Source organism: Dipodomys merriami, unplaced genomic scaffold, assembly GCF_024711535.1.
Source record: "Dipodomys merriami isolate MVZ:Mamm:240054 unplaced genomic scaffold, mDipMer1.0.p SCAF_19, whole genome shotgun sequence".
Taxonomy (NCBI): domain Eukaryota; kingdom Metazoa; phylum Chordata; class Mammalia; order Rodentia; family Heteromyidae; genus Dipodomys; species Dipodomys merriami.
The window spans coordinates 19949510-19976103 of NW_027203270.1; the positions used below are offsets into that span (position 1 = coordinate 19949510).

A 26594-nucleotide genomic window follows, 5' to 3' on the forward strand; every position below is an offset into this window, starting at 1 on the left:
ACATTAAGAACTATTTCATATTCAAATGAAAAAGACAAAACAATAAAGATATGCATAAACTGGTAGATATAAATGCTGCCAGTGGAACATAAACTGTACTATAACCTAAGCAAACTGGGGGTCATCTAGTACAGTTAAAGATCATATAATCGGACAATATACCAGGAAAAATGGATAAAACTAACTTCCCTGGAGAGACACATTGTAGAATATGCTAAATAGAAAAACACCTACTTGTTTCTTTTTCAGCTTAAGGATCTGCTGTTCTACTTTTGCAATTTCTCGATCAACACGATCCATACTCTGTATTAACTCTTCCTTTGAAAGCTTTGAAGGTGAAGCATTTTGATCATCTGCACATGGTTGCCCAGCAATTGGAGAAGAGGGAGCATCATGTTTTCCTCCAAATGCTGGATCCTTTAAAGAAAAAAAAAAAAAAGAACAAAAAACTGAGGACAACCATTTATTTCTCACTACCAACCAATGTCAGAGATAAAGTATTAACTGAAAAAGTAAATTTTCAAACACAAAAGAAGCATTGGAGGTACAGACCAAATGGTAGAATTCCAGGTGAGCACGTGTGAAGTCCTAAGCTTAGAGAATCATGTGCACTGTTTCTCTAATAGTAGTTTTTATTAGCAATTTTTATACTAACATACAAACACATTACATACATCTCCTGCACTCTCATAGTTTAGGTATATCATTCACTATTTGAAGACCCTAAAAATTACAGTGTCTAATCCAGACAAATGGTTGACCAGTCTTTAAGTAAGAATACACTACAGAGAATTTCTGGAGAAAAATAATAGTGCAGTCATAACAGAAAGATAACAAGTTCTCAGCCATTTAACTGCAATGGCTCTTTTGGTTTCATCAAGTAGGCTAGAAAATACTGCTATTCTAAATAAAATTTTTTAGGTAGACCCAAATTAGCAGCTATGATATGGCCAAAAGTTTGCAGGGCAGGGGATGTAGCTCAGTGATAAAGCCCATCATAGCTTGTGAGGCCCTGAAATAACAACCAAAACAAGAAAAACAAAATTGTTCAGGATTTTCAAGGACCAATACTAGGCACAGAAATCATAGGAATGACCTAAGATTCTGCTGCTACAATCTCTGAGCTACCTTCATAAAAGACAATTCAGGCTAGTATAGCACATATAATATCCCTTTAGCAAAAATCCATCCTCCCACCACACACACACACACACACACAAAAAGAACCTTCAAACCATTCAACCAAACCTCAGGAGTGATATGCAATATGATGAATATCTCTGCACTCAGAATCTACTATCCAAGATGAAAGTAAACAAAAAGAAATGTACTCTTTATCTGACTTACACAACTATAACCCCTCTGTACACTTTTATAATAACAAATTTTTTTTAATTTTTTAAATCTACTATGCAGCACACAGACACTATTTCCAGGCTAAGCTTATAGCACATAAATTTTAGACAAAGGCACTAATATGCTTTAGGCTATGATAATCTTAGAATGAAGATGGATATTAGGATTATATATTATAAAATAGGTTAATTAATTACAAAAGATATTAAATAAATATTAGCTGTGAAAAATCAGTAATTCTGAACCAAGAATGCACATAGGAACACATAGTTGTTCTTAATTACTTTGGTACAGATATTTCAGCTAAAATATAACATGCATATTGCTAAAAGCTTTATATCCTATAACAGCAGGCAGATTAAATATTAAAGGACTTCTGGGACAAGATTATAGTTACATAACTGTAAAGCATTAGTGATGTGACAAAGAAACTGTAACAGACTTCCAGAATTTGCATTTAGCCTAGTCTGAAAGCCTTGAACCCAAGACTTTTTTTTTTTTTTTTTTTGGTAGGTCATGGGGCTTGAACTCTGGGCCTAGGCACTGTCCCTCAGCTTTTCAGCTTAAGGTGAGCACTCTACCACAAGAGCTACAACGCTACTTCTGGTTTTCTGAGTGGTTTATTAGAGATAAGAGTCTTAACTTTCCTGCCTGGGCTGGCTTTGAACAATGATCCACAGATCTCAGCCTCCTGAGTAGCTAGGATTACAGGCGTGAGCCACTGGCGCCCAGCTTGAACCCAAGACTTAAAATGTAAATTCTTTTAAGTAAGTTACTGGCTTCCAGAATAAAAATTACCTATATTTGAAATAAAAAATTGGATTTGGAGCCAAGTGCTGGTAGTTCACCTATAATCATAACTGCTCAGGGGGCTGAGATTTGGAGAAAGCCTAGGGAGATATATCTAAGAGATTCTTCCAGAAAAAATCTAGGGGCTGGGAAGGTGGCTCAGTGGTAGAGCGCTTGCCTTGCATGCCTGAGGCCCTGGGTTCCATTCCTCAGCACCACATAAGCAAAAAGAAAAAAGCCGAAAGTGGCGCTGTGGTAGAGTGCTAGCCTTGAGCTGAAGAGCTGAGGGTCAGTGCCCAGGCCCAGAGTTCAGGCCCCACGACTGGACCCCCCCCACCCAAAACAAAACAAAACAAAACAAAAAAATCTAGAACTCAAAGCATGGCTCAAATACTACAAGACCTGCAGTGTGCTAAAAAAAGCCAAGTGAGCACTAAGGGCTGTGCATTTGAGGCAAACAAATGAGATTTAAGGTGTACAGATCTTTATCAATTTTATAAACAAAAATACAGTGAAAAATGTATCTTTTCAACAGGCAAACATCACCATGAAAGGCAAATCAATTTCTAAATCCACTAAATCAACTAATACTTGCAAAAATAAACACTAAATTAACTTTCATAGACATTCATATTTTATTGTGAAGGCTTTTGTATATGACAATTTGTTCCAAAGAACTCTGAAAAAAATTTTTTTTGTTTGGGTCCTGAGTTACTGCTAGGTACACGGCAGCTTGGGGCAGACCTCCAGCCTTTGTTGCTCCAATTTCCTTTGTTTGGGTTTTTGTTTCTTCCTGGGAAAAGCTGAGTGAAAAAATGAGGCCCTGAACTCAAACCTCAATACAGTGAAAAATACTTTTTTAACAAAAGCACTGATCAAATAAAAAATATAATGCCCTAATTATCCAAATGGGAATAACAAATTTAAGAAACAAATTGTGAAGAAAACCACTAACAAAATATAATTCAAAAAACTCAAAAAACAATCCAACAAAAAGCAAACAATATCTAAACATATTCACGTAACAATCAAGATGAATAACTAAAAAATGTTATAAATTTTACTAATAAAGTAAGTCAAGTTAAAAACAATTTTATCAAATGAATAGAGGCGCTTTTTTTCCTAAGAAAAAGATATCAGCAAGGACAGGAAAGCAGAAACCTTTAACCACTACTGGAAAAAGAATTTCTTATACTCTTTTTCCAGGCAATCTAGAAATGGTCACAGAAAACCTTAAAAATGTGTCAACTTGCCAGGCACCAGTGGCTCATACCTGTAATTCTAGTACTTGGGAGGCTGAGATTTGAGAATCCATTGTTCAAAGCCAGGCCTGGCAAGAAAGACTATGGGAATCTTATCTCCAATTATCCATCAAAAAGTCAGAAATTGAGCTGTGGCTGAAGTGGTAGAGCACTATCCTTGGGTAAAAAAGCTAAAGGACAGAGTCAGGCCCTAAATTCAAGCCCAGTACCAGGGGGCCGCGCACTCATATGCACGCACGTGCGCGCATACACACACACAGTATAAACTCTGACCTATTACTAATTATATTAGCAAGAATTTAACTTAAGAGATTAAAATTATGTATCAAAAAAACTAGCCAGCCGGGCGCCGGTGGCTCACGCCTGTAATCCTAGCTACTCAGGAGGCTGAGATCTGAGGATCACGGTTCAAAGCCAGCCCGGGCAGGAGAGACCGTGAGACTCCTATCTCCAATAAACCACCAGAAAACCGGAAGTGGCGCTGTAGCTCAAGTGGTAGAGCGCTCGCCTTGAGCTGAAGAGCTGAGGGACAGCGTCCAGGCCCAGAGTTCAAGCCCCACGACCGACCAAAAAAAAAAAAAAAAAAAAAAAAACTAGCCAAAATAATGTATCTCACAATATACTTATAAACAACCTACATGTTTGGCAAATAACCAAATAAATTTGTACTTATAAAATACCAAATGAACCCTAAAACAAGTATTTGTTATTACTTAACACTAAACCAAAACCTCAGTATACAAATAAACAAACAGTGTTGAACAGAATATAAGAGTGGGCTTTTTAATATAAGAGTGGGCTTTTTAAACTACACACAAAACAATTAAGTCACACCTCCTGAATCAGCTTTTTGCTGGTTAACTGGAGATATGAAGCCTCATGGAGCAGCTGCTGGTGGCTCACACCTGTAATCCTAGCTGCTCAGGAGGCTGAGATCTGAGGACTACAGTTTAAAGCCAGCCCAGGCAGGAAATCTGTGAGACTCTTATCTCCAATTAACCATCAAAAAGTCAGAAACGGAGCTGTGGCTGAAGTGATAGAGCACTATCCTTGAATGAAAAAGCTAAGAACAGAGTCTAGGCCCTGAGTTCAAGCCCTATGCCTGACTAAAATAACTAGCAAAGAATCTCATGGACTTTTCTTCCAAACTGGTTTCAAACCAAGATCTTTAGCCTCATTATTAGTTCAGATTACAGGCATGAGGAACCAAGACCTAGCTGAATTTTTCTTTTAGTGAAACATTTTTTTCAAACTCCATTTTACATGGTGAAGTGTGCCTCAAAATCTTCAATAGTTTAGTTAACTTCTAGTTTATCATAAGAACTTGTCCTCATTCAACTCATGATTTCAAAATCTTATATTGTTGGGAAAATACTGTAATAAATACTTGCTTGCTGTCACATAGATTTTATCTTTCCTTCTTTGTATATACACACACTTCTTTTTGGCTGAACTATTTGGAAATAATTACAGACATATTTGCTATCTTTTTAAAACTCAGGAGATGTACTAATTTATATTAGTACAAACGGCAATTGGTGAACATATAAATTTTTTTGTTTTGTTTTGTTGGTCCTGGGGCTTGAATTTAGAACTTGAGTACTGTTCCTCAGCTCTTCAGCTCAAGGCAAGCGCTCTATCACTTGAGCCACAGCGCCACTTCCAATTTTCTAGTGGTTTATTGGAGATAAGAGCCTCACTGACTTTTGTGCCCTGGCTGGCTTTGAAGTGCGATACTCAGATCTCAGCCTCCTGAGTAGCTAGGATTACAGGTGTGAGCCTCTGGTGCCCGGCTGAACATATAAATTTTATGGGAAAGAGATTTAATATCAAAATTTTTAATTTTGTGTTATTAAAAATTAAAGAAAAGAATTATGTTAGTAAGGTTAAGGCGGTAAGGAAGTAGGTCAGGGATAGAGCACTACACCAGCTTGCACAAGACCCTTACCACCACATTTACACACATACAAAGACATTAATACTTCACTATTACAAGTTTTTTTAACTAGTTTATTCTTTCTAAAACAAGTATTTATTCAGTTCCTATTAAAGCATTTGGGACTTCCTAATTTGGAAGCAAAATAGACAACTGGGCTAGAGGCATGGCTTAGGAGTACAACTACCTAGCAACTGTATAAGGCACTGTTTAAACCATAGTACCACACAAAAATGACAACTGTACAGGGCCTGTAATCCTAGCTACTCAGGAGGCTCATATCTGAGGCTCAAACCTCAAAGTCAGCCTAGACAGTAAACTCCATGAGATTCTTATCTCCAATTAACCTCCCAAAGTCAAAAAGAGCTATGGCTCACGTAGTAGAACACTAGCCTTGAGCACGAAAGCACAGGGATAGCACCCTGAATAGCCCTAAATTCAAACCTCTGGACCAGCCAAAAAAAACAAACAAACAAACAAAAAAACTGAAAGATAAACACAGCAACAAAACAAAGTGTAACACAGATATATTTCACAAAAGATAATGACAAGCACAAGGAGAAAAATGGTTTAATCTTAAAAGGACTCCCATAAATTCTTAATAAACATTATTCAAAACCACACAAAATATAGTAATACTAGTAGTTAATTGTGATGATAAAGTATAAGCATTATATTTAATAATGTATTATAAAGTTAAATATTGCTGAAATTTTAAATATTTTTGCCACAAAAAATGGCTAAGTATTGAAAGGATGATATGTTAGCTTGACTTAATTATTCCATCTTGTATACATATATCAAATCGTATAAGGAAATATGCACATACTTTTATCAAAAAACCCTCAAACAAGCTATAGAACTATAGATGTTAGAATTATAAGTAAAGGGCTAGGAATGTGGCTTAGTGGTAGAATGCTTGTCTAGCATGCATGAAGCCCTGGGTTCGATTCCTCAGTACCACATACACAGAAAAAGCCAGAAGTGGAGCTGTGGCTCAAGTGGTAGAGTGCTAGCCTTGAGCAAAAGAAGCTCAAGTTCAGTGCCCAGGCCTAGAGTTCAAGCCCCAGCACTGGCAAAAAGAAAAAAGAATTATAGGTAAAGGATTGAATTATAGATAACATTTCTCCTCTATAACTTTTTTTATTATTTGGACAATATAAAGAATTGAATTTACCTCAAGCTTGCTAGGCAAGCACTCCACACCTTCAAACACCATCCCTTTTTGTGTGGTTATTTTCAAGGTAGGCTCTCACTTCATGCATGGGCTAGCCTAGGCTGACCAACAGTCTGGGTTGTGATTCTCCTACTATGTTTCCTCTAGAGCTGTTATAACAGGTATACGTAATAATGACCAGCTGTTGGTTGAGGAGGAGTCTTAAAAACTTTTAGTCCAGAAGGGGGTGACACTGATCAAGATGCATTGTATTTATTAATTAATTAATTTATTTATTTATTGTATTTGTTAGATAACACCTCCCCTGTATAACTGCTTAAAGATAAAAAAGAACTTTTATGGGGCTGGGAAGGTGGCTCAGTGGTAGAGCGCTTGCCTTGCATGCATGGAGCCCTGGGTTCGATTCCTCCGCAAATAAGCAAAAAGAAAAAAGCTGGAAGAGGTGCTGTGGCTCAAGTGGTAGAGCACTAGCCTTGAGCTGAAGAGCTGAGGGACAGCGCCCAGGCCAAAAGTTCAGGCCCCACAACCAGACCCCCCCCAAAAAAACAAAAACACTTTTAATGTCCAGACAAGCCTTAAACCAATTAAGCTACTGAACTTGGCATGGTTTCTAAATTTTCTAAAATACTTACATAAATTAGGAACAATTTTTCTACATAAAAATTATAAATAAACCTTACCGAAAATGTGCCTTCTCCCATATAACAAGTTAATAAATTGCTACTAAACTATAGGAACCTCTATAAAGTTCAATATAAATTTGACAAAAACAGGTACTCTTACATACCTCTGACCACAGAAAGTCAGTACAAAATGTTTAACAATTAGAGAATAGAAATTTTTCTTTATCCCCACTTCTCCAGAGTCAAAAGTACTCATTTTAAAACTCAGAACATAAGTCTATGGTTTAGCTTTGTCTAATGAACTTCTACTTTCCCCTAGCATCAACCTTTAGAGACTGGCCTTAGTGAATTTTCTTTTAGGGCTGTGCCTGAATATGGCTAAACAAACATTTCAGATCTATAGTTCCACAGGGCAACAAAACAAATATTTACCTTCTTAGTATCTGCAGAAGACCTCAACCCTTCTGGCAGTGTGTGTACTAAAGGTAAAACAGCAGCACTGACACGCTGAAAATGGGAATCAGAAACCTGATCCAGACGTGGTCGCTTGGATTCCAATGACTCGTGATCCACCGGGGATGGGCCTGTGTGAAACTGTTCATATCCAGTTCTCCTTTCCTGAGGCCTAATACATACAAAGAAAACAAATTTCTTAAAATTATTAAGGATATACAACTCCCTGCTAACAAAATATCCCTGGTTAGACTCCGATATCAATGAAAAGGTTATACTTACAACAGTGAATTCTTATCCCTTTCCACCTATCCCAGAATAACGTATATCAGAACAATATTCAAATTCTATCAATAAAAGTTTCTTTGGGAGGAAGAAGAGGATGGTAAACAAACCAATCTAGAAGTGAAAACCTTAACAACATATTTTGATTTGTAAAAAAAAGAGCTACTGAAGAATATCCATAAAATATTTGTAAACTCATACCATAAGAGTTGAATTCAAGATAAAACAAACTAAGAGTAACTCAAGATAAAACTAAGAGCCACCACTTTTCATGCAGAGAGTAAAACTGAACAAGAGAAGCTGGGTGTTATGGCTCAACACTTTTATTAATCTTAGCTACTCAGGATGCTGAGATCTGAGGATCACAATTCAAACCCAGCCAGGAGATTCTTATCTCCAATAAACTACCTAAAAGCTAGAGTGGAGCTGTGGATCAAGTGTCAAAGTGCTTTGAGCAAAGGAAGCTTAGGGACAGCACCCAGGCCTTTAGTTCCAAGTCCCAGGATTGGTTAAAAAAAAAAAGTAACCAGAGTAAAAAGAGCTGGAGGAGTGGCTCAAGCAGTAGAGCACCTGCTTAATAATTAATAAGGATAAAACCAGGAGTCTAAACCTCAGTACTACATAAAAAGAATAAAACTAGTTATGATTCAACACAAAGAATTCTACTATCTTCCTAAACTTCAGTGCTGTCATGAAAATATGGTGCAGAAACAAGACAAGGAAAACTGTTTCCACCACTTATATTCAATATAAATTGGACATCATCATAGCACTAGTAAGAAATAGAAATAAAGGTATCCAAATTGAAAAGGCAAATATATTACTGCTCACAGATAGTGCTATAGTTTGAATCCAGATTGTACACCAAAGGTTCCTTTGTTGAAGGTTTAGTCCACAGCTCATAGTACTACTGGGAGGTTAAGGCCTAATGGAAGTCAGGTCAGTGAATGCATGTTCACAACAGGGACATGAAGATATTGGACCCTTCTTATCTATTTTTTTGCTTCCTGGCTACCATAGGTGAGCATCTTTCCTCTATCACACAATCTCTACTATAATGTTCCACCCAACCACTGTCACAGTGGAAACAGTGAAGACAACTAACCATGGAATGAAACTTCTGAAACCAAAAGCCAAAATAAGTCTTTCTTCTCTTAAACTATCTTGGGTATTTTGTCACTGCAACAGAAACCTTATTCTGGAAATAGTAAGAGCATTTGTCATCCCACCTACAATGGAAAGCATAAAACAGGCATATCACAGTAGCCTAGGCACACAGGCCTCGGCTATAACCAAGGTTATGACCTAATAGAGAAAGAGAGAGAGCCATAAGGAAGTCATTTTAAAAAAACTGTGAAAAGTGTTAATAAATGTAGCAAAGTTACAAAATACAAAAGTCAATGCGGGGGGGGGGGGGGGGGGGGGGGGGGGCTGGGAAAGGATGTGAAGGGTAAACAAAGGAGGAGGCTGCAATGCTTAATAAGAAATGTACGCATTATCCTGCCCATGTAATTGTAACCCCTCTGTACAGTATGTTCACAAAATAAAATAAATAAATAAATAAAGTAATCTCAATCCTACCTGTGTTGTCTATGCCAGCATTAAACAATTTGAAAATAAAATAAAAACAGCCATGCGCCAGTGGCTCATGCTGAGATCTGAGGATGACTGTTTGAAGCCAACTTAACAGGAAAGTGTCAGATTCTTCTTTTTGGGGGGGATCCAGTTGTGGGTCCTGAACTCTGGGCCTGGGCTCTGTCCCTCAGCTCTTCAGTTCAAGGTTAGCGCTCCACCACTTGAGCCATAGTGCAACTTCCGGCTTTTTTCTTTTTGCTTATGTGGTGCTGGGGAATCGAACCCAGGGCCTCAGGGCATGCAAGACAAGCGCTCTACCACTGAGCCACCTTCCCAGCCCCAAAAGTGTCAGATTCTTAACTCCAACTAATCACAGAAAGAGTGGAAAGTGATGCTGTAGCTCAAGTGGTAGAAACACTAGCCTTAAGCAAAAGGAGATTAGTGACAGCAATCAGGCCCAGAGTTCAAGGCCCGAGACCGGCCAAAAAAGACAACAAAAATTCTACTTATAACAACAGAAATTCTCATAAAAAAGAAATAAAAAAGCATAACAGAAGAGGATTATGTCCTTTACACACACACACACACACACACACACACACACACACACACACACACACACACACACACACACACACACACACACACACACACACATTGCTTAAAGACGACAAGTAAACAAAAAAAGACCTCATGTTTCTGTATTGAAAGATCTAATTTGGGGTTTTTTTGTTTTTTCGGGTTCTAGAGCTTGAACTCAGGGATTGGGCACTGTCCCTGAGCTCCTTTTGTTCAAGGTTAACACTATTACTAGAGCTACAGCTTTACTTCATGCTTTTTCTGTGATCAATTGTTGATAAGTTTCACAGAGCCAGGCGCCGGTGGCTAAAGCCTGTAATCCTAGCTCCTCAAGAAGCTGAGATCTGAGGATCCTGGTTCAAAGTCAGCCTCGGCAGGAAAGTCTGTGAGACTCGCCAATTAACCACTAGAAAGCCAGAAATGCTGCTATTACTCAAGTGGTAGAGCACTAGCCTTGAGCTGAAGAGCTCAGGGACAGCTCCCAGACCCAGCATTCAAGCCCCACAACCGACAAAAAAAATAAATATAAATAAAAGGAGTCTCACTGGGCACTGGTGGATCACGCCTGTAATCCTAGCTACTCAGGAGGCTGAGATCTGAGGATCACCGTTCAAAGCCAGCCGAGGCAGCAAAGTCCATGAGACTCTTATCACCAATAAACAACTAGAAAACTGGAAGTGGTGCTGTAGCTCAAGTGATATAGCACTAGCCTTGAGCTGAAGAGCTGAGAGGGACAGTGTCCAGGCCCAGAGTTCGAGCCCCACAAATGACAATAAAAAAAGTTTGTGAGACTTTTTTGCCCAGGCTTGCTTTGAACCTTGGTCCTCAGATCTCAGCCTCCTGAGTAGCTACAATTACAGGCATGTACCCCCCAGTGCCTGGTTATGTATGTATGTATGTATGTATGTATGTATGTATGTATGTATGTATGTATGTATGTATCTGCCAGTCCTGGATCTTGAACTCTGGGTCTGGGTGCTGTCCCTAAGCTCCTTTTGTCAAGGCTAGTGTGCTACCACTTGAGCCACAGCTCCACTTCTGTTTTATTCTGAGTCGTTTATTGGAGGTAAGAGTTTCATGGACTTTTCTGCCTGGCCTGTCTTTGAACCACGATCCTCAGATCTCAACCTCCTGAGTAGCTAAGATTATAGGTAGGAGCCACTGGCTCCGAAGATCTATTGCAGAAATAACTATATAGTCAGATGACCTGACCAAAATCCCATTGTTGACTTTTCACAGAAATAGCAGAAATCATAGAAATTTCTACCATAAAGTTGTATGGAATTCCATTATTCATCAGAGATAATCTATCAAAAATTCGCATCTAAGCTAGGTACCACGTCTCAATCCTGTAACTTTATCTTGGGAGACTGAGACTAGGAATCCTTCTGGTTTGAGGTCAACCAAGACATAAAAGTTCATGAGAAGCTGGGTTCTAGTGGCTCATGCCTGTAATCCTAGCTATTCAGGAGGCTGAGATCTGAGGATCGAGGCTTGAAGCCAGGCTGGGAAATTATGTCAGTGAGACTCTTATCTTCAATTAATCACAGAAAAAGCCTGAAGTGGCGCTGTGGCTCAAGTGGTAGAGTGTAAGCCTTGAGAAAAAGGAGCTCCAGAACCAGAAAAAAAAAATTCAAGAGACTACATCCCAACTAATGGATGGGCATGCCTGTTGTCCTATGCTATGGAGGAAGCACAAGTAGGAGGATCACAGCCTAGGATAGCCTAGGCATGAGACACCACCTCAAAAAAAAAAAAAAAAAAAAAAAAAAGTGGGCTGGGAAGGTGGCTCAGTGGTAGAGTGCTTGCCTTGCATGCCTGAGGCCCTGGGTTCGATTCCTCAGCACCACATAAGCAGAAAGAAAAAAGCCAGAAGTGGCACTGTGGCTCAAGTGGTAGAGCGCTAGCCTTGAGGTGAAGAGCTGAGGGACAGTGCCCAGGCTGTCCGGACCCAAAAAAAAAAGTAAAAATGGTCTGGACGCATAGCTCAAGTGGCAGAGCACCAACTTAGCAAGCAAAGTTCTGCATTCAATCCCAGTACCACCAAAAAGGAAAAACACTACATTTGGCAGGGCATATGTGACCAGCCCTTCTCAATCAAAAGCTAGGCACAGCACTACAGCTGGAGAAAAAAATGTTCATGAGACTCCTCAATGGAATAAGGTTCAATGGAATAAGGTAGATATGGTGGTATACACTAGACATAATAGCTTCAACAGAAAGTATAAAAGTTGGATCACACTCTAAGTGCACACCTGGGCAAAAAGAAAAAAGGTGAGACCATATTTCAAAATAACTACTGCAAAAAAGGCCTGGAGGCTTACCTCAGGGATATAATACCTGCCTCACATTTGGATGTGAGGCCCCAAGTTCAAATTCAAATACCAGGAAAAACAACAGTAGGGGTTAGCTGTCTTCTTCTTTATCTTTTCCTATTCATGCTGTTACTATCTTCTTCCTCAAGGACAATGTGGAAGCACTCCCTATTTAGATTTTCTTTGGCATATTTAGAATACCCCAAGTGGGCTTTTGATCATTCCCATTTGCCTGCTCTGAGTTAAGAATAGTAGAGTATGGCTTTCTATATATTCTTCCACAGTGTGAAGAAGCTGGGAAAAGCCGGGCACTGGTGGCTCACGCCTGTAATCCTAGCTACTCAGGAGGCTGAGATCTGAGGATCGCGGTTCAAAGCCAGCCCGGGCAAGAGAGACCGTGAGACTCCTATCTCCAATAAACCACCAGAAAACCAGAAGTGGCGCTGTAGCTCAAGTGGTAGAGCGCTCACCTTGAGCTGAAGAGCTGAGGGACAGCGCCCAGGCCCAGAGTTCAAGCCCCACGACCGACCAAAAAAAAGAAGCTGGGAAGTAGAGCAAAGGAGGAGAAAACTTGGTTGTGGTTGTAAGAGCCTTTATTAAGAAGCCTGGCCTACTATATCAACCAGACACATAAACTAAGGGGTTGGCTCACTACTGTGGAAAACAGGACACCATACATGCCCTTCTAACAGCTGCTGAGGAATTAGGGTGATATGATGGGAATTTCTAAAAAAAACACTTGCCACCATCCCATTTAGGTTCTCCAATTAGTAAGCATTAATAAGGAATTCCAGGAGAGAGGAGAGAGGGGAGAGGGGAGAGAGAAAGTGGGGGGAGAAGGAGAGGGAGAAAAGAAGGTTTAATATTACAAAATTTTTCCCTATTCAAATAAATTAAAAAGATCAAAGTGAAGAAATGAATATTGATGACTCAGAAGTAAAAAGAATGAGCCAGGCACCAGTGGCTCACACCTGTAATCCTAACTACTCAGGAGGCTGAGATCTGAGGAAAGGTGGTGAGACTCTTATCTTCAATAAACCACTCAGAAAACTGGAAGTGGTGCTATGGCTCAAGTTGTAGAGTGCTATCCTTGAGCTGAAGAGCTGAGGGTCAGGGCCTAGGCCCAGAGTTCAAGCCCCAAGACTGACAAAAAAAAAAAAGAAGTGAAAAGAATGATAAGGGGGGTTGGGAGGTGGTTCAGTGGTAGAGCGCTTGCTTGTACGCGTGAGGCCCTAAGTTCAATTCCACAGCACCACATAAGCAAAAAAAGCTGGAAGTGGCGCTGTGGCTCAAATGATAGAGCACTAGCCTTGAGCTGAAGAGCTGAGGGCAAGCACCCAGGCCCAGAATTCAGGGCCCAGGACTGACCAAAAGAAAAGAAGAAGAAGAAGAAAAAAAGAAGGGACTCTCAATAAAACTATGTCTTAGGAAATAGGGATTCTTCACTTCCCATTTCCTCCATGAGGAACAGGAAATAAAAGTAAGTACTTGCTGAAACTTAAAAAATTCAGAAATAGGGCTGGGAAGGTGGCCCAATGGTAGAGTGCTTGCCTTGCATGCATGAGGCCTTGGGTTCGATTCCTCAGCACCACATAAGCAGAAAAAGCTGGAAGTGGCGCTGTGGCTCAAGTAGTAGAACAGCTCACCTTGAGCTGAAGAGCTGAGGGACAGTGCCTAGGCCCAGAGTTCAGGCCCCATGACCAGCAAAAAAAAAAAAAAAAAAAATTCAGAAATATGGCCAGGAGCTGGTGGCTCACGCCTTTAATCCTAGCTACTCAGGAGGCTGAGATCTGAGGATCGAGGTTCAAAGCCAGCCTGCGAAGGAAAGTCTGTGAGACTCTTGTCTCCAATAAACCACCAGAAAACCAGAAGTGGCGCTGTAGCTCAAGTGGTAGAGCACTAGCATTGAGCTGAAGAGCTGAGGGACATGGCCACAGTTCAAGTCCCATGACTGACAAAAAAAAAAAAAAAAAAAAAAAAAATCAGAAATAGAAGTAAAGAAAGTATAAAAGAGGGCTGGAAAGGTGGCTCAGTGGTAGAGTGCTTGCCTTGCATTCCTGAGGCCCTGGGTTCCATTCCTCAGCACCACATAAGCAAAAAGAAAAAAGCCAGAAGTAGCACTGTGGCTCAAGTGGTAGAGCGCTAACCTTGAGCTGAGGGACAGCGCCCAGGCTCATAGTTCAGGCCCCACGACCGGACCCAAAAAGAAAGAAAAGGAATAGAAAGAAAAGTATAGAAGAAACCATTATATATGGAAAACAGCTCAAACATTTGTGAAAAACTCATAGTTAACATAATCAAATAAAGCCTAATAACTGGTACAAACCAAGGATACTTTTCTACAACATAGTAATTAGAAATACAAGCAGTAGGCACTGGCGGCTCACACCTGTAATCCTAACTACTCCCGAGCAGAAAGGTCTATTAATTGGAGATAAGAGGCAATATCTCCAATTAACCACCAAAATGCCAGAAGCAGAGCTTTGGCTCAAGTGTCAGATTACTAGCCTTGAGCAAAAAAAAGCTCAGGGACAACACTGAGAGTTCAAGTCCAGGACTGGCACTACAAAAATAATAAGTAATAAAATAACAACTACCCAATGTAATATATAGATTCAGTGCAATCTCAATACCATTCTTCACACACACACACACACAAAAGAAAAATTCTAAACATCATACAGAACCAAAACTATTCTGAAAAAGAAAAACAAACTCTGAGGAACACATTTCCTGAGGTAAAATTATGTTACAAATCTATAGTAATCCAACATTAGAGACAGGCCGAAAAAACAGACACATACACCAAGAGAAAAGAACAGAAGGGCTGGAAGCTAGTGGCTCATGCCTGTAATCCTAGCTACTCAGAAGGCTGTGGATCTAAGGATCACAGTTCAAAGCCAACACAGTCAGAAAAGCCTGAGAGCCTTTTATCTCCAACTGATCACCAAAAAAGCTGGCTCATGTGGTACTGTGCTAGTCTTGAGCAAAAAAGCTCAGAGACAGCACCCAGGTTCTGGTTTCAGGCCCTAGGACCAACAACAACACAAAAATAAATAAATAAATAAACATGCTGGAAAGACTGGGGATTTCCACATGGAAAAGACTGAAAATAGGCACTGAACACACATAATACACAAAAATAAACCAAAAGAACAAAAATATACATGAACTGAAATTCTAGAAGAGAACACAGTTGGGGAAAGCTCCTGGACACTGACCTTGGCAATGACTTTTTTGTCAAAATAACAAAATGTTCAAGCCACAAAAGCAAAAATAAATAGAACTGCATAAAACTAAACTGCTTCTGCACAAATACAGTTGCCAGTGGCTTGCACCTATAATTCTAGCTACACATAAAGGCAGCTTGGGCATGATTCTTTTCTCCGGTTAACCACCAAAAAAACAGAACTGAGACAGGTGCCAGTGGCCTACGCCTGTATTCAAGCTAAAAGGAGGCTGAGATCTGAAGATATCAGCTGGAGGCAATTGCAAGCAGGAAAGTCTGAGATTCTTACCTCCAATTAACCACCACACACACACACACACACACACACACACGGAGCTGTAGCTTAAGAGATAAAGTGCCAGCCTTGAGCAAAATAATCTCAGGGACAGTGCTCAAGTCCTGAGTTCAATCCCCAGGATCAGTCAACCAGCCAGACTCAAAAAGAAAAAACAAAAGCTTCTACACACAAAAAGAAATTAACAAAGTTACACAGAAGAATGAAAAAAATTGTAAATCTGTATGCTATAAGGGGTTAATATGCAACTTTTTTTTAAATTCTCCATTGAATTTTTTATTGTTCTTATAGAGGTGATATACATAGGGGTTATAGTTACATGCATCAGATAATGTACAATTCTTTTAGAACCACGTCTCTCTTCTTCCATCACTCTCTTCCGGTTTTTCCCTCCCATCCCCACCCACAAAATATTGTTTCATTTCTACATGGTGTCTACTGAGTACCACCGTTCTATTTGTTCACCCTTGCTCCACCTTTTCTGTGCCTTTCCTTACCCTCCCAACATTTATAAAGAATTCCTACAACTCAAAAAAATCAATTCTGAGTTGCCGCCTTTGAGTCCCATCGCGCCTGCGCGCGGCGCCGGGGGTCGAGCTGTGGCGCTAGAGCGCGTGCTCGCGCATGACTGGGGCCGCCTACGGCTCGCCTACCGCTCGCGGGCGGTCCTCTCAACCGCGAGCGACAAGGAAAAAAAATCAATTTTAAAATTCCCTCTGAACATGGCCTTTATAATAATAGAAATTTTTTAAAAAATCAATTTTGAGGTCTGGGAAGGTGGCTCAGTGGTAGAGTGCTTGCCTTGTATGTATGAGGCCCTGGGTTCGATTCCTCAGCACCACATAAGCAAAAAAGGCCAGAAGTGGAGCCGTGGCTCACGTGGTAGAGCGCTAGCCTTGAGCTGAAGAGCTGAGGGACAGCGCCCAGGCCCAGAGTTCAAGCCCGTGCGCCCCTCCCCCCCCAAAAAAAAATTTTTTTTAAAGGTTCGACATCATTAGTTATCAGGGAACTGGAAACCAAAACAATTGTTCAACACCACTTCTTCCCCATTAGGATAGTTATTATCAAAAAAAAAAAAAAAAAACAAAAACAAATGTGTGGACAAGAATACAAACAAAAGAGATGCTTATACACTGTTGGTGGGAATGTAGATTGGTACAATAATTTTTTTTTAAAGTATTGTAGGTGGGGATGGGAGAGAAAAACTGGGAAAGAACAAGGGAATGGCTGCATTGTCAAAAATGAAATGTACTCATTACCTGACTTATGTAACTGTAACCCCTCCTCTGTACATCACCTTTATAACAATAAAGGAGGGGAGGGGTGGGGAGGAATATGGAGGTTTCTAAAGAAATTTTAAAATTAGAAATAAGTCTGGCTGGTGATTCATGCCATATAACCCTTGCTACTCAGAAGGCTGAGATCTGAGGATTACAGTTTTTTTGTTGTTTTGTTTTGTTTTTGGGTCCGGTTGTGGGGCCTGAACTCTGGGCCTGGGCACTGTCCCTCAGCTCTTCAGCTGAAGGCTAGCGCTCTACCACTGGAGCCACAGCGCCACTTCCGGCTTTTTTCTTTCTGCTTATGTGGTGCTGAGGAATCAAACCCAGGGCCTCAGGCATGCAAGGCAAGCGCGCTACCATTGAGCCACCTTCCCAGCCCTGAGGATTACAGTTTGAAGCCAGCCCAAACAGGAAAGTCAGAGAGACTCTGTGACTCAAATGGAAAAGCTTGAGTCTTAAAATAAAAGGGGGGGGGGGAGCTCAGAGACAGCCCTCAACCCGATTTCAAGCCCCAGAACTGGCACCCCAAAAAAACAAAAACAAAATAAAAAACCCACTGAAAACCAGAAAGAATATGACAAAGCAAACCCTCTTCTGGACATATATCCAAAAGAAATAAAAGATTTCTGCTCTCCCATGTTTGGTGCACCCTTATTCACAATAGCCAAAATTTAAAAACAAGTATCAGTTGATGGACAAATGGATAAAGCCAATGTGTTATGTATACACACCAACACACACAGGAGTGTTATTACCACCACCACCCCACACACACACACAAAGAACGAGCTTTTGCCACTGACTACAACATGGATGAACCTAGAACATTTTGCTAAAGGAAACCAGAGAAACACAAATGTTACACAGTATCACTTATATATGTAATTTGAAAAGAAAAACCAAATTTACAGAAACAGACAATAAAACAGATACAAAGTAGCAGAAATACAGGTTATGCTGTATTTCCAAAGATCTAATATACAACACTAGCATTATAAATAAAACTGTACAATATTTGGAGTTCAAGCTAAATGGATACATTTTATCTGTTCTTCCCTCAAAGACACAGACACACAAACACACAAACAAATGATGAATTAGCCAGGTACAGATAGCTCATACCTGTAATCCTAGCTACTACTCAGCCCAGGCAGGAAAGTACATGAGATTCTTATTTCCAATTAACCACCAAAAAGGTGGAAATGGAGCTGTGTCTGTAGCCTTAAGCAAAAGCACAGGAACAGTGCCCAGGACAGTTACAAAAAGGGTTGCAGGCATGGCTTAAGTGGTAAAGTACCTACCTAGCAAACCCAAGCACCTAAATTCAATACTCTACTAGTAAAGGGAAAATTAAAAATAAAGTATTGATTAACTTTTTGTGTGTGTCAGTCCTGGAGCTTGAACCAAGGGTCTGCTGGGACGATGTCTCTGAGTTTTTTTGCTCAAGGTTACTTGTTGAGCCACAGCTCCACTTCTGGCTGTGTGGCGGTTAATTGTAGATAACAAATCTCAAAGCTGGCAACTTTTTTTGTTTCTATTTCCTGGAGTTTATTTCCATAAATATATTTTATATAATCAGAAGCATACTGGCATTGAACTTTGTGTTCCTCCCCTAAGAATAACCTCCTTTGATCTCACTGTGTATGAATGTGTAGAGTACAGTATAGTTTATCATGTCCCAGAGTACTTTAGAGACAGCTTCTGCATATAAGAGAAAACATGTGCCATTTTGAGCTTAGCTTACCTCACTTAAAATGATTTGTTCTAAATCCATCATCCATGACTGTATAAAATTCCATTGTGTATAGATACCATGTTTTGTTTTTTTAATCTATTCACCTATTGTAGGGCACCTGGGCTGTTTACACAACTTGGCCATTGCAAATAGTCAGATCAGAGTCTCAAAGACTTCTCCCCTACCAGGGTTAGACTCTGATCTTCAGATCTCAGCCTCCTCAGCCTCCAGAATTAGAATTATAGGGGTGAGCAACTAGTGCCTGGTAAATGTCTTAAAAGTTAAAAACCAACTATCTTAACAATAAAACAAGTTTAAAATAATTTTTTTTGGGTCAGTTGTGGGGCTTGAACTCTGGGCCTGGGTGCTTTCCCTCAGTTCTTCAGCTCAAGGCGAGTACTCTATCACTTGAGCCTCAGCACCAATTCCGGTTTACTAGTGGTTTATTAGAGATAAGAGTGTCATGGAGTTTCCTGCCCGGGTTGGCTTTGAACCGATTCTCAGATCTCAGCCTCCCAAGTAGCTAGGATTACAGGCATGAGCCACCGGTGGTGCCAGGCTTAAAATAAATTTTTTTTAAATTTTTAATTATTGTCAGTCATGGGGCTTGAACTCTGGGCCTGGGCGCTGTCCCTCAGCTCTTTAGCTCAAGGCTAGTGCTCTACCACTTTAGCTCCACTACTGGTTTTTCAGTGGTGAATTGGAAATAAGAGTCTTACAGAGACTTTTCTGCCCAGCCTGGCTTTGAACTGCGATCTTCAAATCTCAGCCTCCTGAGTAGTTAGGATTATAGGCAGGAGCCACTGGGCACTGACAGAATATTTACTATCTTTTAAAGATCTTATCATTAGTATCTCTATTATTACAGGTTAGAAGACTAAAGCCTAACTAGTCTAAATTAATGATCTGCAATCCCAGCCATAAAAAAGAATCATGAGAAACTATGGACACTAGACAAATGTCTGAGCCTAACTTAAGATTGATTTAATTGTTTTGTGATGAGACTTGGTCACCCCATGGAGTTCTAATATGCAGCAATGGCAGCAGTTCACATAAACTAAGTGATCAAGGCCACAAAGCTGACTAGGAATCAAACCTAAGTCTTCCCAATTTTCCATTCTGTAACATTAATGCTCACTTATGGAAAGAAGTTATACTAACTTGTTATTGAGCTAGTGTTTAACTCAATTGATAAGCTGTTTCCTAACAAGAGCAAGGCCCTCAGTTAAGTTCCAAGGAAATAAACAGAAAGAAAAGGGAATAGGAAGAAAACAGCATTATTAATTACTGTGATACCTACTCCAAAAGATCAACCAATATAAAGAGTTCAAAACACAACATTATGACCAGCCATTGCTCAGTAGTAAAATATTTAAAATAGTCACACAACATTAGATGGGAACATAAAAGAAATTCCATTACCTGTCAGAACCTGGGTGAAATTCTGAAAGCAAGGAAGGTCGCCTTCGAAGCTGCTGCTGCTGCTGCTGTTGTTGCAAAAGCTGTGACGCCTGACTAACTTCAAGATGAGAAGAACGATAGTCAGGGACTGCAAATTCCTGGTATTAAAATAATCATAAATTAGCTATTAACTAAAAAGTAGATAGCATCATGAAATTAAACCAACTACTTAAGGAACACTAAATATGGAAATAAATGGTAATAATGATTTCAATTCTTTACTCAGTAAATTCCTCCCCAATAAGCCTAAAGAATCAACATTTTAATCACAGTAAAAAAATAAGCCAAAACTGGGCTGGGAAGGTGGCTCAGTGGTAGAGTGCTTGCCTTGCATGCATGAGGCCCTGGGTTCGATTCCTCAGCACCACATAAGCAAAAAGAAAAAAGCCAGAAGTGGCGCTGTGGCTCAAGTGGTAGAGCGCTAGCCTTGAGCTGAAGAGCTGAGGGACAGCACTCAGGCCCAGAGTTCAGGCCCCATGATCGGACCCAAAAAAAAAAGCCAAAACAGTAGAATCAGACTGTCATTCCAAAATGTTTTTTCTCTGATCACAAACAAAAACATATGTTAGTGTCTCAGGATGGTGAATAAAAGGAGTTAATACAAATAAGCAAATAAACTGACAAGATTAAATTATTATTGTTGTTATTATTATTATTAAACCTGAGCATCAATAGTTTATGCCTAAATCCTAGCTACTTGAGATGCCAAAAATCAAGAGGATCAAAGTTGGAGATCAGCACAGAGGGAAAGTTTATGAACCCTTTCTCAACTATAACTGGGCACAGTGGCATGCCCTATCATCCCACCTAGGACAAGAAACCTAAAATTGAAATTAGATGGACCTAGGTCTACAAGCATGCCAAAGTAGAAAGTTAGGCACAATTTCAAAAAAATAAACAAGACCAAAAAAAAGAGGGAGAGGTATTTAGATATGTAGATCAGGTAGAGAACACCTGCTCAGTAAGCATGTACCTTTGAGCTCAAAAACCCAGTACTGGGAAAAATTCAAGTGAAATTTCAAGATCAAGTTCTATTTATTCATCCCTCTAATAGCTTATTACTCCCAATCTATATTGCTCAAGTAAGTAAAATCTCAAGTTTATGTTATTATGTATTTAACATAAAATCCTAGTGTGCATTCAGTGCTTACACAAATTGGTAAGCTATCAGAGTTATAGAAATCATAAAGTTAGACCCATACATATTTATAAATGAAGAAATAGAGTCCAGAGAAACAACAGATTAGTTAAGAATAATAGTTTTCCCATCTTATCAAGGTGTTTGGGTTTTGGGGTTTTTTTTTCTTTCCTTTTCTTTTTTGTGATGGTACCAGGGCTTAAAAATCAGGAACTTCAACCGGGCATCGGTGGCTCACACCAGTAATCCTAGCTACTCTGGAGGCTGAGATTTGAGGATAGCAGTTCAAAGCCAGCCAGGGCAGGAAAGTCCGTGAAACTCTTGTCTCCAATAAACCACTAGAACACCGGAAGTGGTGCTGTGGCTCAAGTGGTAGAGTACTAGCCTTGAGCTGAAGAGCTGAGGGACAACACCCAGGCCCAGAGTTCAAGCCCCATGACCGACAAAAAAAAAAAAAAATTCAGGACCCTCACATTCTCACTTGACCTTTCTGGTCTATCTGGAATGCTACCACTTGAGCCATAACTCCACTTCTGGCTTTTTGTTGGTTATTTGAGGATAACAGTCTGATTTATCTAGCCAGGCTGACTTCAAACCTTGATCCTCAGATCTCAGGCTCCAGAGTAGCTAGGATTTCAAGATGAATGTTTTAGAGCTTGTTTTTCTACTTTATTTTTGTTAATTTTTCTGGCTAGAACTTCCTTTCACTCAATCTTAAACAGATATTTAAAGGCAGAATTACTGAACAACCATTTTTTTGGGGGGATCCCGTTGTGGGGCTGAACTCTGGGCCTGGGCACTTTCCCTCAGCTCTTCAGCTCAAGGCTAGCGCTCTACCACTTGAGCTACAGCGCCACTTCCAGCTTTTTTCTTTTTGCTTATGTGGTGCTGAGGAATGGAACCCAGGGCCTCAGGCATGCAAGGCAAGCGCTCTACCACTGAGCCACCTTCCCAGCCTCTGAACAACAATTTAATGCAAGGTGTATACCAAAAAATTAAAAGCAAATAAACAAAAAACTTTCCAAATAAATTTTCAAAAGTACATTATTAGGAGGGAGGGGGGAGGCTGGGAAGGGAGGTGAAGGGTTAACAAAGGAGGAGGCTGCAATGCTTGGTAAGAAATGTATGCATTATCCTGCCCATGTAATTGTAACCCCTCTGTACAGTATGTTCTCAAATAAAATAAAATTAAATTTTAAAAAAAGTACATTATTAGTAATAGCCAAAAATGTAAACATCCTAATTGACCAATGAATGAACAAAAACAGAATAGTACTCACCATGAAAAAAAAAATTAAACATCAATACATACTAGGAGACAAATGAATGCTAAAAAAAAAAAAAAAAGTTGAAAGTGGCGCTGTGACTCAAGTGGTAGAGCACTTGCCTTGTGCTGAAGAGCTGAGGGATAGTGCCCAGGCCCAGAGTTCAAGCCCCCACTACCGATAAAAACAAACAAACAAAAAAAGGTGGGCAAGTTTTAAAAACCAGATTTTTGTTTAAAGCCATTATTATTCCATTTATGTGCAAATTCACAGAGACAGACTAAATTAGGTGTTTCTAATAACAAAGGGAGAAACTAGCCTGCTATCAAATATGGGGTTTCATTTCAAGTATGGAAATTTTCTGGATTTAGGTAACAAAGCAGAATATAGTGACAATACTAAACGTATTACATTACATACTTTTTAAAGTCAAATTTTTGCTATGCAAATTTTGTTATGTGAATTCTAAGTTAAGAAAATAGCTTTAAAAATCATAAATAGGCCACACACAAGTGAATAATGCCTATAATCCTAGCTACTCAAAAGGCAGAGATCTGAGGAACCCAGATCGAAACTAGCCCTAGCAGGAAAGTCCATGTGACTCCAATTAACCACCAAAAAGCCAGAAAGTAGAGTTGTAGCAAGCAGAAAAGTAATAGCCATAAAGTAAAAAAATAAAGCTCAGTAGTACCCAGCCCCTGAGTTCAAACTGTAAACCCCACACAAAAAAAGAAAAAAATATATGAACAGATAAAATTGAATTGTTCAGGCTCAGGAAGGTAACAGAAAGTAGTCCAAAGCTTTTGTCCATAAGTCGATAATAGAAATCATAACTCAAGGATAGTTTAAGAAAAAAATCTCAGATAAAGCCGGGCACAGGTGGCTCACGCCTATAATTCTAGCTATTCAGGAGGCTGAGATCTGAGGATCATGATTCAAGACCATCCCGGGCAGGAAAGTCTGTGAAACTCTTTTCTGCAATAAACACTAGAAAATCGAAAGCAACACTGTAGCTCAAGTGGTAGGGTGCTAGCCTTGAGCTGAAGAGTTGAGGGACAGTGCTCAGGCCCAGAGTCCAAGCCCTACAACCAACAAAAAAAAAAAAAAAAAGAAAGAAAGAAAAGAAACATACACCTATCCAGGCATTGGTGGCTTAAGCGTGTAATCCTAGCCGCCAGGAGACTGAGATATGAGGATCATGGTTCAAGGTCAGCCTGGGAAGGAAAGTCTATGAAACTAGCCTTGAAGAAAAAGCTCAGGGATAGCACCCAAGCCCTGAGTTCAAGCCCCCACCACCAAAAATAAATAAATAAAAGGAACGAAATGGATTCATTACCTGACTAATGAAACAGTAACCCCTTTGTACAATACCTTAACAATTAAATTTTATTGTTTTAAATGTAAAAAAAAAAAACTAATGAACACAAAAAATCGTATTTTTTTTTTTTGGTCGGTCGTGGGGCTTGAACTCTGGGCTTGGGCGCTATCCCTCAGCTCTTCAGCTCAAGGCGAGCACTCTACCACTTGAGTTAAAGCTCAACTTCAGGTTTTCTAGTGGTTTATTGGAGATAACAGTCTCACAGACTTTCCTTGCCCAAGCTGTCTTTGAACCATGATCCTCCGATCTCAGCCTCCTGAGTAGCTAGGATTACAGGTGTGAGCCACCAGCACGAGGCTCATTTAAAATTTTTACAATGACACCAAAAGAATAAAGAATTTACATCCAGGAAAGTAGGCAAAATACTAAGAAACAAAGTAAGTTCCCATAAATAGTATTCTACAATGTAACAAGGATCCTAAGCAGACTTTTATCAGCAACACAAAGCAAATAGACACAGTATATATTCCAAGTTCAACTCAAAAATAACTTTGAACCCACAAACTCAATACCCACATCATCATTCATTCAAGTTTTAAGACTACAAACTCATGAGAACTGAAGCACTTATAAATTATCCCAACTACAAACACTGATTTTTTTTTTTTTTTTTTTTAACATTTTGAGTTTGGTTTGGTGGTGCTAGAGGTTTAATTCTGGGCCTCACTGAAATGCATACCCCTGGCACTGAAAGAATTTTTAAAGGATATATTCAGCAAAAAATAAAAATAAATAAAATAAAAACACCTAAACATAAAAGAAAATGGAGGGACATTGTGAACAAATGCAGCAGTGGCACTCACTAGAACACTATGATAAAAATGAACTGTATAACTTATAGATGGGGACAGGAGGGAAAAACTGGGAAAGCGAGGGAAGGGGGTGACATTGTACAAAAAGAAATGTATTCATATTCACTCTCTGATTTATGTAACTGTAACCCCTCTGTACATCACCTTTTTTTTCTATCGGTTGTGGGGCCTGAACTCTGGGCCTAGCACAGTCCCTCAGCTCTTCAGCTCAAGACTATCACACTACCACTTGAGCCACAATGCCACTTCCAGCTTTTTCTGCTTATGTGGTGCTGAGGAATTGAACCCAGGGCCTCATGTACACAAGGCAGGCACTCTACCATTGTGCCAACTTCCCAGACCTGCATATCACCTTTACAATAACAATTTTAAAAATTAAAATAAAAAAACAGAAAAAAATATAAAAGAAGCAACAATACAGTGTAGCTTCCAGTTCTGATGGCAAAAGAAAAGGTTATAAAAGCAAGTTATTCTAGAAGGAAGAAAATAATAAAGAGCAAAAATTGGTGAAACAGAAACCAATGGGAAAATAAAACCAAAACTTGTTCTTTAAACAATCTACCATGATACAAATCTATGATTTAAGAAAGAACAAAACAAGCCAGGTGCTGGTGGCTCAAGCCTGTAATCTTAGCTACTGAGGAGGCTGAGATCTGAAGATCATGGTTCAATGCTAGCCCGGGCAGGAAACTCCGTGAGTCTCTTATCTCCAATAAACCACTAGAAAACCATAAGTGGCACTGTAGCTCAAGTGGTACAGCACTAGTCCTGACTTGAAGAGCTGAGGGATAGCGCCCAAGCCCAGAGTTCAAGCCCCATGACCGACAAGAAAGGAAAGAAAGGAAAGAAAGGAAGAAAGAAAGGAAGAAAGAAAGGAAGAAAGAAAGAAAGAAAGAAAGAAAGAAAGAAAGAAAGAAAGAAAGAAGGAAAGAAGGAAAGAAAGAACAAAACACTATCAGTGAGGAAAATACTCACCATATCAACAAAGACATTGAAAGGCTAAGGGAATATCTTGACAATTTATAATCGACTGAAATATTTTATTTTATTTTATTTGGTGCCGGTCTTGGGGCCTGAGCTCAGGACCTGGGAACTGTCCCTGAATGTTTTTGCTCAAGACTAGTGCTCTATAATTTGAGCCACAGGTCTACTTCCAGTTCTTTGGTAGTTAATTGGAGATAATTTCCTGCCTGAGCTGGCTTTGAACCTTTGAGATCTTCAGATCTTCAGATCTTAGCTTCATGAGTAGCTAGGAATATAGGAGTAAGTCACCTGTGTCTGTTTAAATATGAAATCTTAAGCAACAAAATGTACCCAGCTGGGGCTGAGAAGGTAGCTCACTGGTAGAGTGCTTGCCTTGCATGCATGAGGCCCTAGGTTCGATTCCTCAGTACCACATAAGCAGAAAAAGCTGGAAGTGCACTGTGGCTCAAGTGGTAGAGCGCTACCCTTGAGCTGAAGAGCTGAGGGCAGCGACGAGGCCCAGAGTTCAGGCCCCACAGCCCAATAAATAAATAAGTAAATAAATAACAAAATAAATAAATATAAAAAATGTACCCAGCTGAACGAAGGGAAAAAACACAGAAACTGAATTACAACTATATAAAATTGCAACTATTTAAAATTTTAAGATAATTTAAATTCTTCCCAG

The 26594-nt window shown here is 39.7% G+C and overlaps 1 protein-coding gene and 1 non-coding gene across 15 annotated transcripts in view; one reads left to right on the forward strand and one right to left on the reverse strand.

Annotated features, from left to right (window-relative positions):
- Positions 1 to 26594, reverse strand: part of Ncor1 (nuclear receptor corepressor 1) — a 171303-nt gene that overhangs the window by 119156 nt on the left and 25553 nt on the right. For all 14 annotated transcript variants that reach the window (XM_070027631.1, XM_070027632.1, XM_070027634.1 and 11 more), the window contains exons 3-5: positions 20312 to 20448; positions 7576 to 7768; positions 235 to 417 (exon numbers count right to left, since the gene is read on the reverse strand). In XM_070027631.1, coding sequence (XP_069883732.1) covers positions 235 to 417; positions 7576 to 7768; positions 20312 to 20448 — 513 coding nt within the window. The remainder of the gene's footprint in view (positions 1 to 234; positions 418 to 7575; positions 7769 to 20311; positions 20449 to 26594) is intronic.
- Positions 16423 to 16564, forward strand: LOC138831199 (small nucleolar RNA SNORA76). The gene has a single exon (XR_011373149.1). It is a non-coding gene; the product is annotated as a small nucleolar RNA SNORA76 (small nucleolar RNA).